This window comes from Xenopus laevis, chromosome 2L (genome assembly GCF_017654675.1).
Source record: "Xenopus laevis strain J_2021 chromosome 2L, Xenopus_laevis_v10.1, whole genome shotgun sequence".
NCBI lineage: Eukaryota > Metazoa > Chordata > Amphibia > Anura > Pipidae > Xenopus > Xenopus laevis.
This window is the reverse complement of record NC_054373.1, coordinates 155,450,664-155,468,667: the sequence shown is the minus strand read 5'-3', so window position 1 is coordinate 155,468,667 and position 18,004 is coordinate 155,450,664. Positions and strand designations below refer to the sequence as shown.

Below are 18,004 nucleotides of genomic sequence, written 5' to 3'. Positions count from 1 at the left end.
ATTACATTTTGAAAAGTACTACGATACAACTGAAACGGGTCAAAAAAAAAGCGACGAAAAAGTAGCAAAATGGCAAATAATCTGACAAAGTCTGATTTCAGAAATGTACTCAACTGATTTTGCTCTTCTAAAGACCTTCTGTTTATTATTTTTATATGAAAAGTTATGTTGAAACCTTCCTGCATATATTGGTTTCCATAACAAATTAAATAGTACAGTTTCCATGTACACAGACAATACAGCGAAAATCATGGTTCTTTGAATGATAGCCTTAGCAAAACATTAGAAGATGCGAGGGGGGGGGGGTAGTTGCTGAGTTGTACATGCTAAATTGCACAGCAACCTACACACTCATATTATCAAGAAGGGCACACTTTGGAGTCTGTAGTTGTCAAATGATTTCTTGGCAATGTCAGCATTTCGACATTATTCATCCATTAATATTCATTATTATGAAACATATGAATCTGGCCCTGGATCAGAAGTGAAACAGATAAACACAGAATTGGACCAAGTGACATAGTAAGTTAGGTTGAAAAAAGACACATGTCCGAAGGCAAAAAAAACATCTGAAGCCTGTCCAATTTGCCTCAGAAGGGGGAAAAATTCCTTCCTGACTCCAAAATGGCTGGATCAACTTGTACTATGAGCTATCTTCAACCCCTTTTTAAAGCTATCTAATGTATCAGCCTGTACAACTGATTCAGGGAGAGAATTCCACAGCTTCACAGCTCTCACTCTTAAAAAAAACCCTTCCCGAATATTTAGGTGGAACCTATTTCTTCTAATCGGAATAGGAGATCCTTTTGTCAGCTGGAAATACCTACTGGTAAATAAAGCATTAGAGAGATTATTATATGATCCCCTTATATATTTATACATAGTTATCATATCTCCCCTTAAGCGCCTCTTCTCCAGCGTGAACATCCCCAATTTGGCCAGTCTTTCTTCATAGCTAAGATTTTCCATACCTATTACTAGCTTAGTTGCCCTTCTCTGTACCCTTTCTAATACAATAATGTCCTGTTTGAGTGATGGAGACCAAAACTGTACGGCATATTCTAGAAGGGGCCGTACCAGTGCTATACAGTGGAAGAATGACCCCCTCCTCTCTTGAATCAATGCCCCTTTTAATACAGCTCAAGACCTTATTTGCCTTGATGCTGCTGACTGGCATTGCTAGCTACAGCCAAGTTTATTATCTACAAGGACTCCAAGGTCCTTTTCCATAATGGATTTGCCTAGTGCAGTCCCATTAAGGGTATAAGTGGCTTGGATATTTTTACATTCCAGGTGCATGACTTTACATTTACCAGCATTGAATGTCATTTGCCACTTAGCTGCCCAGATTGACAGTTTGTCAAGATCCTGTTGCAAGGATGGGTTTCCTGGATGGAATTAATTGGGCTTGATAGTTTTGTGTCATCTGTAAACACTGATACATTACTTACAATACCCTCCCCCAAGTCATTGATGGACAAGTTAAATAAAAGTGGACCCAAAACTGAGCCCTGAGGGACCCCACTAAGAACCTTACTCCAAGTAGAAAATGTACCAACAACCAGCCAGTTTCCTATCCAAGTGCAAACAACTTATTAAGCCCAACAGACCTTCGTTTAGAAAGCAGTCGTTTGTGGGGCATGGCATTGAATGCTTTAGCAAAATCCAAATAGATCACATTAACTGCCCCCCACCCCACTGTCCAGGATCTTACTTACCTCATCATAAAAAGCAATCAAATTAGTATGACATGACCTATCCTTCATGAAGCCATGCTGAATGTTTCTCTAGGATAAAATGTTGTATGTGATCCCTTAACAAGCCTTCAAATAATTTGCCCACCACAGTCAAATTTACTGGCCTATAATTGCCAGGCTGAAATCGTAATCCCTTTTTAAATACTGGAATGACATCAGTTTTTCTCCAATAGTACCAAAGGTACCATACCAGATGAATGCAGATCTGAGAAAATCAGAAATATGAGCTGGTCTAAAACTGAACTAAGGTCTCGTAGGAACTGGGGGTGTATGCCATCAGGCCCTGGAGCCTTGTTTACATACATTTTTATTAAAACTTTATGATCATATCCTGAGTCAATGCATCATGCTTGATAAAGGGGTTTAACCTCAAAATGTAGCATGCTGCAATAAACTTTTAGCAAGGGTTCACCCTGGCAGCATTACTTTGTGTACCAGCCATTTTCTTTGCGTCAAATCGGAAGTGAGGTGGCCGATACCTCCATCGCTGTGCACCAGGGAGTTGTTGTTATAGGAGGGCCAGGGTGTGCGAGTGCATCCAGATACTTTTTCATATCCTGAGTCAGCCACTGACTAGATTGAGTTGAGCCATCAGTGCAACTATGAAGTGAGTCTGTGAACTCAGACTCCTCTATTGTATACACTGAAGAAAATAACTTATTTAGCACATTCGCCTTTTCTGTATCTGTTACAACCATACTGGTACCAGTATTTCAGGAAGCAACACTCTCAATCAGCATTGTTTTACTATTAATATACTTAAAAAGCTTTTTGGGGTTAGTTTTAGCCTCAGCCGCAGGGCACTCTTCATTTCCTTTCTTTGCTTTCCGGATTGCTGATTTACAACATTTATTATAGTGTTTATATTCATTAAATGCAACTTCTTTCCCAACAGACTTGTAGTTTTTAAATGACTTTCTCTTCTTTCCTATTAACTTCTTTAATTCTATATTAAGCCACATTGGGTGATTCTTAGTGTTTCTACATTTACTCCTTAAGGGAATAAATTGAGAACAGTAACGATTTAATATTATTTTAAATGACAACCATTTCTGTTCTGTGTTTTTAGCTGAAAACATAATGCCCCAATCAATGCTCTGAAGGGCAGCCCTGAAGGTACTTAAATTAGCTTTTCTGAAATTCATGTTTTTTTTGTTACCCCAGCGTATATTTGTTTTTTGCACCAGACATTGAATGATATAACATTAACAAGTAGTATTGGCAATACTATGTTGTACTTGGACCAGCGCCCTGCCTGAATGCCACCGCAACCCACTCACTCATCCCCCATCCAGCCCCATTTAGACAACATGATAAACCTTCTGCCATTCTGTCCACACAACCACTGCTGTCTCGCCACTGCTAGGCTTTGCATCTTTGCTTGTACTCTAATTGTGCCCCAACTCCACCCCCAATTGCACCCAAGACATGTACCTAGTGTCAAACTGGGCCAAACATGGCAGCTGCCAACCTTGCTCAGCCTAAGGAGGTCTAGTACAGGATTGTACTCTGGTGACTGGTTACTACAGTTGTAGAGGGGAACCACTACAGGGAACTTAAAGGGATACTGGATTTTTTTTCAAAATGCATGATTTAATAGTGCTGCTCAAGCAGAATTCTGCACTGAAATCCATTTCTCGAAAGAGTGAATTTAATTTTGAAATCTGACATGGGACAAGACATATTGTCCGTTTCCCAGCTGCCCCCAGTCATGTGACTTGTGCTCTGATAAACTTCAGTCACTCTTTACTGCTGTACTGCAAGTTGGAGTGATATCACCCCCCCTTTCCCCCCAGCAGCCCATCAGCAGAACAATGGGAAGGTGACCAGATAGCAGCTCCCTAACACAACATAACAGCTCCCTGGTAGATCTAAGAATAGCACTCAATAGTAAAATCCAGGTCCCACTGTGACACCTTGAGTTACATTGAACAGGAGAAACAACAGCCTGCCAGAAAGCAGTTCCATCCTAAAGTGCTGGCTCTTTCTAAAAGCACATGACCAGGTAAAATGATCTGAGATGGCTGCCTACATACCAATATTATAAATGAAAGAAAATACACTTGCTGGTTCAGGAATTAAATTTTACATGGTAGAGTGAATTATTTGCAGTGTAAACAGTGTAATTTAGAAATAAAAACGACATCATAAAAATCATGACAGAATTCCTTTAAGATGTCTTATTGACTTTCCCTTTATTTGCACAATTTCTGTATCCAGTGCATACAGTGTGCTAAAATAACTGTCGCTGTGCAGGGGTTAAGTTGTTTTTTTGCTTCTGCTATGTGCCTAAATTCTTCAGTCACTTTTGATCTCCATGGAAATCCCATGGACTAGTTTACACTTGTGATTTTATAGATGTGACATAATGTTAAATTGCAGGGAGTCTTGTTAGTACAGCAGTATACATTTTTCTCATCCGAATCCCTAATGTGTCAGATGTATATGATATATACTGCGTTTCATTTTCTCCCATAAAAGAAAAATGCATCCTCGTCCTGTTTTCAAAGCCCACACGTTGGATGCCTGGCTAGGAGAGTCACATATTTCACTTCGTTTCTTACAGGAATCCCATCAAAATGTTTAAAACTATTTACAAGTGGAACAAATTCTAATGTTCTATTGTGTTCCTGGCATGTGACAGTGATATGTGACATAATCACAGTAATCCTCACAATAAGAACCTTTATAAAGGTGTCATTTCATGTACATTACCATTTCTATATATTATATATATTATATAATATTCACTCACATGTATTTAAGGTGTTTAATCAGATTAAGTAAGCTACGGATTGGTTTGTGATGGCGTTCAACATTTCATGGGATAACTCTCCCTTTGTAAGTATCAAGATTAGGAATCCTGATCAAGGGGGAGTTATCCCTGTTTCATTCCGGTTGTTAGTCAAGATAATGCTACACGATGATCATGGGTGAATCACACTTGGAAGAAATGTTGGGAAAATGTATTTTCCTCCTCAGAAGGAATGATACAGGGCAAAGAATGTACCCCCCCCCAGTATTTCACCCTACCCTCAGGGCCCATAGGTACTTAGAATAATTATAATACATTTTCAGTAAAAGTTTTATGTATTCAATAAGTGAACAACGAACATAGGAATTTGCCTATTCTAGAAAATACTGTCATCAAATATTATTGCCTTTCAAAGTTACTGGATAAAACAGGTTAAAGGGGCAGTTCATCGTTACAAAAATGATTGCTTTGCCCATCTATAGTAGGCTGAAGCAAACATTTCTTAGCAATGTCAAGCAATGCTTGTTGTCTGTAGATCACTAGGCAAAGATTGGCAGATTGGGGTGAGGTGGATGATTAAATTTTCAGTGCGCAGACAAGTAGAAGTCCATTAAGTACTATAGATTATCTGTATTCTGGCAATCTAATTATCTAGGTATGGAGCAGCAAGAGGCACAGCCCAAATCTGGGCCCTGGCCTTACCACCTACCCTATGGATGGCAGTATGGATAGAGCACAATGCTCAAGGGGACGCAAATGAGCACTTAAAGAAAAACTATACCCATCAAACAGTGGAGGTCTCTATAAAAAGTTATTGCATAAAACAGCTAATATGTTAAACCCTGCTTCATGTAAATAAACCATTTTCATAATAATATACTTTTTTAGTAGTATGTGCCATTGGGTAATCATAAATAGAAAATTGCCATTTTAGAATCTGGGATCCTACGATTCACTGTGCACACAAACAAACTATACATGTTAGGTCACATGAGCCAATAAACAGACAGAGTTGTGTTTTTGCTTCCACGCGTCTTCCTGTTACAGTTAGAGCTGTAGTATTTCTGGTCAGGTGATCTCTGAGGCAGCACACAGATCATCACAAAATGACGGTTCAAGGCAAATGATGTAAAAGGACAGTTTTTACTTAAATATATATTCCAGTTTGGTAAAATTCTTTCATATGCCACTTAATTTGATATAAACTATCTGTTGCTTAAGTATTCATTTTGGGGGTATAGTTTTCCTTTAAGGTGGCCATAGACATAACAATTATGATCTTTCCTAGAAAAGATCTTTCCAGGAAAGATCATAATTTCAATACACCTGTGTAGAGCTGAATTGTCAGATATACAGGTAGAAACAATAGAATTCTACCTGTATCTGACGATTCAGCACTAAACAGTGGCCGATGTTCAGGTACATTCAAAGGCACCCAATCAAAATTTTGCGCCTGGACCAAACAACAAGCCAACCGATATGTAAGCCTTCTAGCAATTTCGGTGGGCTCATCTCTCATTATACACTTACCGAATATCGTACGATAATATCTGTTCGTGTATGGCCACCTTACGATATGTGCTGCCCCCGCCCCCACTAGGGATGTAGCGAACTGCCGATTTGGTGTTCGCGAACGCCGTTCGCGAACACCGGCAAAAAATGCGAACGTTCGCGGACAGTTCGCGAACTTCGAACACCCACTAAAATCGTTCGATTCGAACGATCGAAGGATTTTAATCATTCGATCGAAGGATTTTCATTCGAATCGAACGATCGAAGCCATTCGATCGAATGCTTTTCATTCGATCGAATGCTTACAATCGTTCGAACGAATGGAAATCGTTCGATTTTTAGCGGTCGAAGGAATTCGAATGGTCGAATGGTCGAACGACTTGTATTCGAATCGAACGCGAACTCAATATGCGAACGTTCCCAAACGTTCGCGAACATTCGGCGGACGCGAACGGTCGAAGTTCGCGCGAACTAGTTCGCAGCAGAGCAGAACAGTTCGCTACATCCCTAGCCCCCACCCCCAGGGTCAAAAATGACCCCAATGGAGTAGCTTCAGTTTCATTGTTTAGCTGAAGAAATAACAAAAAACGCAGATTTTGTGTGATTAAAAGTACATTTAGCACAAGACATATTTATTGCACTCATGTTAGACAAGGGAGAAGCTATTGCTTTCGAAGTCTATAGAAATGCCTCTGTAAAGGAAAGCAATATGGCGGCCCCTGACTCAAATGTAAAATAGTGATACAGAATTATTTATGCATTAATTAAAACCTGTACATTGTAGCACAATTAAAGAAAACTCCTATTTCTAAACACATTTTAATAACACACTGTGATTCTGTGATTTGCACTAAGTAGAATTGAATGAATAGTTTTTCCTTTTAATTTAACCTTTCAGAGAAGACAAAATGTACTTCAGTGTCTATAAACCCCTAAGAAGAAAAGGGTTACTGATGCCATTTCTGTCTGGTCAGGCAATTACAAGTACTGTAATGGCCTATTCTATTTAAATTGCTGCAGGCAGTGTAGAGCAGTATGCCGGGAAAAAACAATTTTCTAGGAAAAAAATATATAATGAACTTTTTGTGCCACTGACAATGTTGGTGGCCCCACAGAACAAAGATATGGAAGCACTCAATCATTGCATAACATTTATCATTGCTGCCTGAGTCTACAGTATTTAAGGTTTATTCACATAAGTGATAGACTGTAGACTCTGGTGATTATGCCATGAGTACAATTGCCAGCAGGCTGGGTTGGGCAACTTAAAAGTCACTAATAACCCAAAGTTTCTGTTTTTTGAGGTTGTCATAATGCTTGACATTGTGTAAGAGCACAAGCAGTGATCCCAGAATAAATACAAAAATGAAACATTTTATTTACACCTGAAAAAAAAACATGTTGACTAGATTTTATCTAAAGCTCTCATTATTATTGTAAAGTCCTGCACCCGGGTGAGATATGAAAGGGTAAATGGACAAAGTCATTGAATGCGGTGATTTCCATGGTTTTATTCATTTCTGTTAATATCACATGTACAATCAACAACTAAGCCAGTGTTTATTAAGCTATCTATTTGAAAGTTTTCTTTGTTACTTTATTTCCTTCACGTCAAAGGGTAATAAAAACCACAGACCACTGACTCTTTTCTGGGCAAGACTGATACATTCACATGACTGATAGACCCAATTATAGCAGGAAATATGCAAGCAGAATAGCATCTCATCAACTAAAAAATATTATAGCCAACTGCAAATTTTCCCAGAATATTGTCTATATTATAGTAAAGGTTACTTTCAAATTGGACATCCCCTTTAATGCACTTATGCTGTTTATAATTTAAAGCAGCCTAATTCTGCTCCCCCTCATCCCACCATGCTAATCAATGTTGCTTAGGGTGGCCCTAACTTCTAGTTAAAATTAAACAGAAATTCGTCTCTTAAAATTTAAAGGTTGGCTAATTGCCATCCCTGGTAAAGTGCCACTTGAAGGAAGGTCCTAACCTTTCCCAATGCCAAAAGTGCCCCTGAGTTTAGTTAGACAAACAAGCTGGCTGCGGGAAATGCCTGTTCATGGAGGAGATCTGTTCAATGAGTAAAGAAGCAAGGCAACTGCATTATGATGTAGGGCAAAGAAAAGCATGTAGGCAGGTATATGGCACAGTCACTTTTTTCTGAAAGCAGCATTACATTAACTTGTATGGCAGCTGCTATGGAAAGGGCTTCATTGTATTGGTAATGGAGTATCCCTGATGTGCATGAATTAGGGTGCCTATAAGTACTAAATTGCCATTCATTGTTAGGACTGGTGATGATGCCTTTTAGTGGAACACAAATATTTAGTTTAAGGATAATGTTCAAAGCTCTGGCCAAATATTTACTCTCCTTGGTGATTTTCTGTTTCCAGCAAACATTCCCAAACAAACAAACATTTTAAGGAAAGGGGCATGCTGGCCTGATCTTCATTATTTAGCATGTATGTACTTGCCTTTATTAGAAAGTTTGAGTTTTATAAGGACTTTTGCATAAGTGCTAAGGGGATAATTTAGTTTCTCTTGCACCTTCTGGGTGCTGCTTTGTGCTGCCCTAGTACTGTTCAGTGCAGTTCTCTGTGGTCCGGTACCCTGTGAACTGGCCAGACAGGAGCAGATAAACAGAGGGTGAGTGCAACAGCATCATGCAGGGACGGCAAAAAGGGTGAATTCAGAGGACTAGAGCATAATATTATACAGTAGCCGTATGAACTTGGGTTACCTTTTACAATACTAGACAGGTCTCTTTTCATTGAGTCATTACTCATACAGTAGATAGTTTTTGTTTTGCTCCATTGAAAATGTGGGCAATGTCTAGCTTTACCTATATTGGATTTCCCCTTGTCACTCCAGTTCCTCCTGTTCATGCACCCTGAGACAGCTGATATAACTGGGCAGCCTGCAGTACAATGGATTATCCTTTCTTGCTAAGCATAAAATATTCATCTTGTGATAGTTTAGAGCAGTGATCCCCAACCAGTGGCTCGTGAGCAACCCCTTGCTCACCAACCCCTTGGATGTTGCTCCCAGCCTCAAAGCAGGTGCTTTTTTTAATTCCTGTCTTGGAGGAAAGTTTTGGTTGCATAAAAACAAGGTGTAATGCCAAACAGAGCCTCTTATATGCTACCAGTCCACATAGGGGTTACCAAATAGCCAATCACAACCTTTATGTTAGCACCCTCATGAGCTTTTTTCATGCTTGTGTTGCTCCCCAACTTTTTTACATGTGAACATGTACAAAAGGTACAAAAGGTTGGGGGCCCCTAAAGCTATCTAGGGGCACACATAATGCAACAGAGAACCAACATTTCTTTTCTTTACAAAAATTGCTCCATGTCATGGTCCGGGTGATTCCCATACAGTATAATGGCAAGATGCTATTACTATTTCTATATGTTTTCATCTGTAGCTCAAACATGCAACTATACAAGGTTTCATGGAAAAGAGGACAGCCAAAATACTCTATTACACAGGTTTATCATCTGGCAATGCTATCATGAGACCACTGCTTGTGACAATCTGGCTAGTGACATGACAAACTGCGATGGGTAGATCTTACATATGACCTCAACCAAATTATAATTAGACTGTATATAGTGGTGGTGATATGAACCCTTACTTGCATATTATATTTTTGTTTTTTAAAAAAGAGCATCAGTTGTGAACAAAAACTTGTTACATTTACTTGTCCAAAGCTTTCAGATTTGGTTTGACCAAATCAGTATCCTGCAAAAAGTGTTGGATTCTGCCGAATCCTGAACCGGATTTACTGCATTCCACATAAATAATGTAAACAAAGGAATGAAAAGTTATTTAAGTAATTATTCTGGGAAAAAACATTTTGTACTAGAAATATTACAGGGAGATAAGAGAGTCACATTCACAGTCATAGTAACACACAGTACTGTAACATCAGGGTTGGCCTGGCCCATCGGGAAAAATCCTGATGGGCCCCGACACCACCACTGCCTGCTCCATCTTTAACAGCAAAGTAAGTAGCAAAGGGATTGGCTTTGGAAGGGGGGCAGAGTGGAAGCCACAATGGCTAGTTAGTGAGCCCTTTGGTGGCTGGGTGTTAGGCCCTTGATTCAGGTACACAGTGTGCCCCATTACCCCCAGTCCATTTAACATAGGTATGACTCTACAGACTTTTCTTTCCATGGCATCATCCTTTTAATACAAACATAGGCAACACAGGCTACACACATGTTGTATAGAAGATCATACTGCAGTGTGGAAACCTTGGGGGTTCCAAAAAGTTACCCCAGTTACCCCAGTTTCTAACCCTATATGCTTTCTATAGCCAATAGCCGAGCTGTATGCAAAGACAACTGGAAGCCTGCCTTTGCATACAGCATCTTAGTGGATTACTAAAGGGGACATCAGGGAGTGTCTTGAGCATGGGAATAAAGAGTCAGGCAAAATTACCAAAGTATTTGATGTGTCTTATATCTGTGTCCAAAAATACTAGTCATGTATGTGTCCAAAATTATGCTTTGCCTGATCATTATTTTTTGGGGCTCATTCAGATACTAATAGGATACTTATAAATGTGTAGATTTCTGTATATTGCCAATGATATTGAACTGTGCCTTTCTGTCACCCTCAAAATGTTACTGTGAAAAGAAAGGAAATACTACTTATCCTAAGCTATATTTTTTGTTCTTTATAAAAAGGTATCTGCATGCCCAGAGTAACATAAAAGTAGTTTTTTTCACACAGAGAATTCCCTCTATTACTACCATGAAATTACACATGCAAACAACCACTCTCATTCTTTCAATTCCTCAAAGGCAAATGAAAGACTGTACTCATTATGGGGACCTAACCTTTGTTTTCACCATAACACCCCATCATGTACAGTATCTAATCTAAACACTGTGGTTGATCTATGATTCACAGATTTCCTCATTAACTACATTCATATAATAAATCAATCTGGTTTACTAATCCTAGTCCTATGACATCTAACAAATGAGTAGGAATATTTATGTTATGAGATATTTATTATGCTATTATTTTTCTTGGAGTCCTAATATTCTCATTGGTTTAACCAGTAAAGCCTACTATTATTTGTAAGTGACATTTCAGGACAGACAAACATTCACATATGGAATTTGGCTAATCTAACCTGGCCTAACTGGAAACAAAGTTCCTTTGCTGGATGTGATATTTATGGCCCCAGGCCCCCTGCTTGCTAAGGGCTACACAGACTTACTAACATAACATTGTTTTTTGAGTGTAATCTGGCCCATTACATGGAAAAATGTGGTCACCACTAAACCTACTCAATGTGCAGCATACCATCTCTAGGGCTTTCTCCCATCCCACACATATAATCAAGCACATACTACCACCAGGCAATCATATACACCACCAAGTACTATATCTGTGAAAACTAACATGAGACTATGCTAGTTAAGATATGACTTTTTTACAGTATTGATACAGAGAATTATCATAAAACAGACTAAATGATTAATAACTCACTTGAGATACAATCACTGTGTGCACTCCTCCTTGCTGCACCCATGGTTAAAGCTAGAAAACAAATGGAAGCCTCCATTATTAAAATGGTCATTTTGCACGGCAGAAGAAGCAGTTCTAAAAATAAAAATAAAACTATGTAGGACTAACTATTTCTTTGTTTTAGATTACCAGAGATGTCATTATTCAGGGACATCAAACTAATATAGCTGGAGTAATCATAGCAATCATTGAGAATAAAATACAGAGTGCCAATTATGTAAACCAGGACAAGAAACTTCCTAGCTCTACAGCGGTGCCCAGCCTGTGGGCCTGACCCCATGTGGGACTGCAAGTGGGTGATCATGGACCATTTGAACAATAAAAAAAGGAAAGAAAGGATAACAGAGGAGAGTGGTATAATAGCTTGGTTTAACAATATGTTCAGTTAACCCAGCACCTGCTGGTGAAGCAAGAGTATATAGTGATACATTCTCAGACAATTCTGCGAAAAACTCTCTTAATCTCTAAACTCTCTTCAAAGAAAACCAATCCCTGAACAATGTAAGTCTATATCAAAATATATTGACTAAAACAACTCATATATTCCACTTTGGTCGGATTCTTTAATAGGCTCCTTTTAGAGTTTAGATTTAGAGGACAACTGGACTCCTGCTGCTGAAAAAATAATGCAACTCTTGGCCTTTATTATGAGTGACCACTGTGCAATACTCCAAGTTACTATGCCTACTATGCCTTACTATTCACTTTGGTTTATTAACTAGCAGTGGCATGGTAAATGTGCCCTTGTGCAAATGTTGTAATTCTCCAGTTACTATGCCTTACAATGCCTTACTATTCACTTTGGTTTACTAACTAGCAGTGGCATAGCCAATGTGCCCTCGTGCAAATGTTGTAATTCTCCAGCCAACCCCCCCCCCCCCCCCCAGCAATCACACCTCCTGGGCCCTGGCCTGGTCTTTCCTCCACTTGTTTCCCCCAACCTGATCCTTAAGAGCACTCTCTGGTGCCATCTATCACTGCTGCAAGAACAACTCAATGTATGCCATGTAAATATGCCAGGGGAAAAACTTATGTAGAGCCCCAGAATTACACTCAGAATGCTAGTATACATTGCAGAGTTCTATGTAGCACTACACAGCAAGGTCACTAGTGATGGATCATGTATCTTTTTAGCTTGTATAAAATTGTACATATTGTAAACTGGTGTTACTTGTTTTGCTTCATTTAACTACACAATAAATAACATTTTCCTTTCAATGTACTCAATAGCTAAAGCAAACCTATCCAGCTGGAGGCCCTGCAGCTTTATATGTGGCCCTCTAAGAAGCTTTTATGACCCCCAGACTTTCTTTATGTTACATGATTATTTCAATATGAGCTGGCCCCTGAACTGGAGTGTGTAGCTCAGGTTCCCTCTGTACAGAAAGTAGACTTTATGTATGAGCCAAGGGAAGTGCTTTTTTCATGTCATATAAAGCAATGACGTACATATAGTTACCCAAGCAGCCTCAGCAATACAATATACATTCGTCTGAAACATGTTGCAAAATAGCAGTATGCATGGATTTTTAGCTAGATCCGCGACAGATAATGTAGGCATAATGTAACCATTACGTGTCCTTCTAAAGAAAAGTCTTGTTGAGAGAACTTAAGGAATTCTTACAGATTTATTCCCATTCTAAAGGAGAAGGCTAGTGTTAGATATGTGGAGGGCAGTGGAGAAGAAGGCTGGAGCCCACATTTAAGGGAAGGAATCAGTGTGAATCAGGGATGTCCCTCCCAGTATCCCCCTAACAATCTTGTGATGTTTAGAACTGTAACTCAATAGCAACTGGAGGGCCACAGGATGGATAACCCTACTCCACTGTTTTATATATATTTTTTTCCCTTGTGATGCTGAGGGCTCAGGGCAAATGTCCTCTCCAGGCAATCGCCAAAATATGGCATGAGCACAATTGTTTTCTATAAAACTAAGATAAATGGATAATGATCTCTGCTAATTAATACTGATTGGATTTTATATTCTCCCATAAAGGGGACAGGCCATTGATTTGCAGTGTAGCCGCACAGTGGCTCCTACTGCTGAAGTGTAGGAATATAGTTGGTGTATAAATAATATGGCCACCAATGAGAGTGAATATCTCCCTCTAGTTCCAGTTGGTGGGCTAGCAAGAGGGCCTAGGCATCAAATGTCTCCATTTCATTTTTTTATTATGCCATTTATTTTTATTTACTTTTCTATTGTTTTTGGTTAGTGCATCTGTCTTGCTTTATTTCCTATTCTGTTGTCTCATTCCCATTTCTCCAATCCTTTCTTTAGACCTCCATGCACGCTGTAGCATCACCCTTTCCCTTTTCCTGTCCCTCCATTTCTCTCTCTCTCTGTGTTTTCAACTCTCCCCTTGGGTCAGCATACAGTGGTACATTCCTGTGGCGTGAAACTCTGCATTTTCCTTTCAGTCTGAGTTGCCTGTTAGAGGGAATCCAGCTCCCTCCCTCATCCCCCTCTTTCCTCTCTCACTTTCCCCTCCCTGTCAGTTAAATGCAGGCAGCCAGCTCTCTATGAACCCTGCCAGAACCCCCTTTGGGTGCAGTAACCTCCATGTGACCCAGCCCTGTGTCAGTCCTTGCTTCTCTGCCTGCTCACAATTTTCCAAGGCATTGATACTATTACATGCCTGCCCTCTATCCCCCTCTCTCCCAAACTCAGCCCCTCTGCTTTCTGCTCCCTTTCTTCTCCCCCTTTCTCATTCCTGGCTTCATTTTGTTTGGTACATTCTGCTTATAGCTTCATGATGCCATGTACCTCCTCTGATTTTCTCAATCACTTGAGCTGTCATGGAACAAACTTGTTTTGCTTTTTATTTTCCTCTTGTTCCTTCTGTCATTTCCTGCATTTCTGCATGTCCCACATAAGGCTGCACCCTCTCCTCCTCTTCTCCTCACAAAGCCTCAATTAAAAGCAAATTATACCAAATATGCTTATTGAATACTTAACATGAGTGTGCATATTACTTAGTTATAGAGATACCAGCTTCCCCTATCTGCTAAATGACAATACGTGCAAAGGTATCCCCTATAGGCCTCCAAATTGTCATACACGCTCAGTTCATATGTTTGTGGCACAATGATGGGGTAAGGCAGAGGTACAGCTCCCCATAGACACGACGATTCTTCTTGCCGAACGACCGATTTTAGGTAAGCCCGACAATCCTTCGAAATTATCGTGCGACATCTGTCAGGAAATTGATTGCCCAGGTCAAAAAATCTTTGTCGGTCCCGGTGCAATCTATCTATGTTTGCAGGGCCAAGCAGGCAGCTCCCCTTTGTTTTCCTGGCAAATTGGTCTTTTTAGTTGATGGTAAATTCGTTCCGAGAAGATCGTGGTCTCACGATCAGGATCTGATCTTTTAAAAATCTCAACATCTATGGCCAGCTGTAGTTGTTATTTAACTACAACTTTTATCACCCAAGGAACAGTCAAGGCTATTGGCATTGGGGTGGAGCACTGCAATTTACCCATCCACCGTAGCAGTTCAATAACTTTCTACATTCTCTTTCTAAATGTTCTCTTATTCTTATGCTTCTGTTTACTCATGGGAAGCTCTATTGTTTTTCTAATTTCCCCCCTCTGCAAACGTATCCACACTCCCCAGTCTCTACTCCTAGATCTTTTCCAGCCTCTTGAACTAAGCTCCCTCTCTCTCTTTTCTCACCTTTCCTTTCTCCTAGCATATGTTTCTCATCTCACCCTGTTCTCCTGCTAAATCTGCTTTTGATCGACAGCAGTGACTATGAGATAAACTGAAAGGGATTGATATTTGAAGCCATCTCGGATGCCATAAGCAGCCTAATTAAGAGGGAAAGTTTAAAAAGCAAGTGAGGCTTGATAAGAGTTATTTGTGAGAAGACACGAACAGCGGCAGAGAGAGAGAGAGAGAGAAAGAGCTTGCAATAATATACAACATAAGTAACTTAAAGATCTCCAGTGAAGAGCTAATAGTTTCTTCACACATGTACATAAGCTAAAGCAATGGTCCCAAAACTGTGGTGCTGGTCCCCCTGGTGGGGACTGGAGCAGTGACTGATTTGAGGAGAAGGAATATTTGCTATTTTGTATTGTTGGAACTATGGCTAAATAATTGATAGAGCAATGTTAATTTACCTTTTTATGAACTAAGGGGGGCCTTCACCAAAGGTTAACATCCAAGCAGGTCTGGACTAGGATTTAAAACAAGCCCTGGCATTTTAGGTACACAGAGGCCCAAACAGCCCCCACCAGCCCACAAAATTATGGCATCTTACAGCAGCCCTCTAACATTTGCCAGAACCCACAGATTGCCAGTCCAGGCCTGCATCCAAGGGGGGCTTGAACCAAAAAAGACCTGAACACCATGTTGTGACTCCAAAGAAACCAGGGTTAGCACCTGTCAAGTGAATGAAGCAGGCATGCAATTATTGGGTATTTGTTAAAGAAGACAATTATTGTTACTAGAAATGTGGCTTGGGCCTCAGAGGCAACAGGTTGCCAGATTTATTATTCTGGAAGGATTTGTAGGGTAATGGTTGATGGGGAGATTTGTCACCTGCAATAAATTTGCTCTACTGTGGGCGAAAAATTTCCCAAAAATGCTTCTCCACCGGCAATAATTTTAGCTGATTCGTGTCTCCATAGATACTTGTTCTATCCCAGAGATTTTAAAATTGGGGATGGCCCCCTACGGGAACTGGCTAAAGGACAATTAGGGTGTATATTGAGAGCGAATGCTTTTGTGACAAATATGGGAAAGTGGGAAAAGCGTGGGAAAGCATTGGAAAGAGATTAGACACCGGTGGTAGAGAAGATTTATCACAGGCAATTAATCTCTACGTTTGTCATTGCCTCCAAGTCTTGAAAGTGACAATTATGATTATATATTATATCTATGACCTTGTTATGAGAAAGTGGGGCTCCCTACAAATGTCTGACCACAGTGGGGTGCCAGAACTGAAAACTGAAGACCTGTTCTACACAGGTCACACTTTGTGAAGCTTCCCACTGTGTCTAATACCTGTTGTTTGGGAAGTTGCCCTGGGCAATATCAGCCTTGGGGAGACAACTTCCTCCAGTAACAACTATTTCACAAGTATGTTTCAAATAAGCACAAAATAACTTTCCTTTGTGGCCATTATATTTTTAGCCATGTTTTCTCAATACCAAATGTGAATATGTTACGCACAGCAGTGCACCTTTTTATATCTGAGCTGGAATTAATACAATCTTGTAGTTTCCGCTGATAAAAGCGCAGTTGCTGGGGATGTCTGTGAGAGTCGTCAGCACCATGTGTGAGACAGAATATAGCCACAAGGCATTAGCAGTGCTCACAGACACAAGTTAAAAATATTGCTACTTTTATTTAGGGATGCACTGAATCCACTATTTGGGATTCGGCCGAATCCCCGAATCCTTCGTGAAAGATTCGACCAAATACCGAACCGAATCCGAACCCTAATTTGCATATGTAAATTAGGGGTAGGAAAGGAAAAAGTCGAAAAAATTCTTCTTTTGTGACAAAAAGTCATGTGATTTCCCTACCCGCCCCTAATTTACATATGCAAATTAGGATTCCGATTCGGTTCTGCCAGGCACAAGGATTCGGCCGAATCCCAATCCTTCTGAAAACGGCCGAATCCCGAACCGAATCCTGGATTCGGTGCATCCCTACTTTTATTTGAAAAAAAAGCAGTCAATCCTAATGTTGCATACTATCAACTCCAATTGATTTATGGGGGGGGGGACACAGGCAAAACTATATCTTTTTACATGAATATTTTAATACAATTTGAAAAAAAATAGAAACCCATTTTAGTTATCCTGTCGAACATTTCTTAGATGTCAAAGAGGCAATATAAATAGTTACATAGTTACATAGTTACATAGTTACATAGTTAAATTGGGTTGAAAAAAGACAAAGTCCATCAAGTTCAACCCCTCCAAATGAAAACCCATCATCCATACACACACCCCTCCCTACTTTTAATTAAAATTCTATATACCCATACCTATACTAACTATAGAGTTTAGTATCACAATAGCCTTGGATATTATGTCTGTCCAAAAAATCATCCAAGCCATTCTTAAAGGCATTAACTGAATCAGCCATCACAACATCACCCGGCAGTGCATTCCACAACCTCACTGTCCTGACTGTGAAGAACCCTCTACGTTGCTTCAAATGAAAGTTTCTTCTAGTCTAAAGGGGTGGCCTCTGGTACGGTGATCCACTTTATGGGTAAAAAGGTCCCCTGCCATTTGTCTATAATGTCCTCTAATGTACTTGTAAAGTGTAATCATGTCCCCTCGCAAGCGCCTTTTTTCCAGAGAAAACAACCCCAACCTTGACAGTCTACCCTCATAATTTAAGTCTTCCGTCCCTCTAACCAATTTAGTTGCACGTCTCTGCACTCTCTCCAGCTCAT

General features: G+C 39.9%; 1 protein-coding gene across 2 annotated transcripts in view; it reads right to left on the bottom strand.

Annotated features, from left to right (window-relative positions):
- Window positions 1–18,004, bottom strand: part of LOC108708649 (retinoic acid receptor gamma-like) — a 129,157-nt gene that overhangs the window by 33,951 nt on the left and 77,202 nt on the right. The window contains exon 3 of one of the 2 annotated variants that reach the window (XM_018247574.2): window positions 11,546–11,596. The exons of the other annotated variant lie outside the window; for it this stretch is intronic. Coding sequence (XP_018103063.1) covers window positions 11,546–11,596 — 51 coding nt within the window. The remainder of the gene's footprint in view (window positions 1–11,545; window positions 11,597–18,004) is intronic. 2 annotated transcript variants of the gene reach the window in all.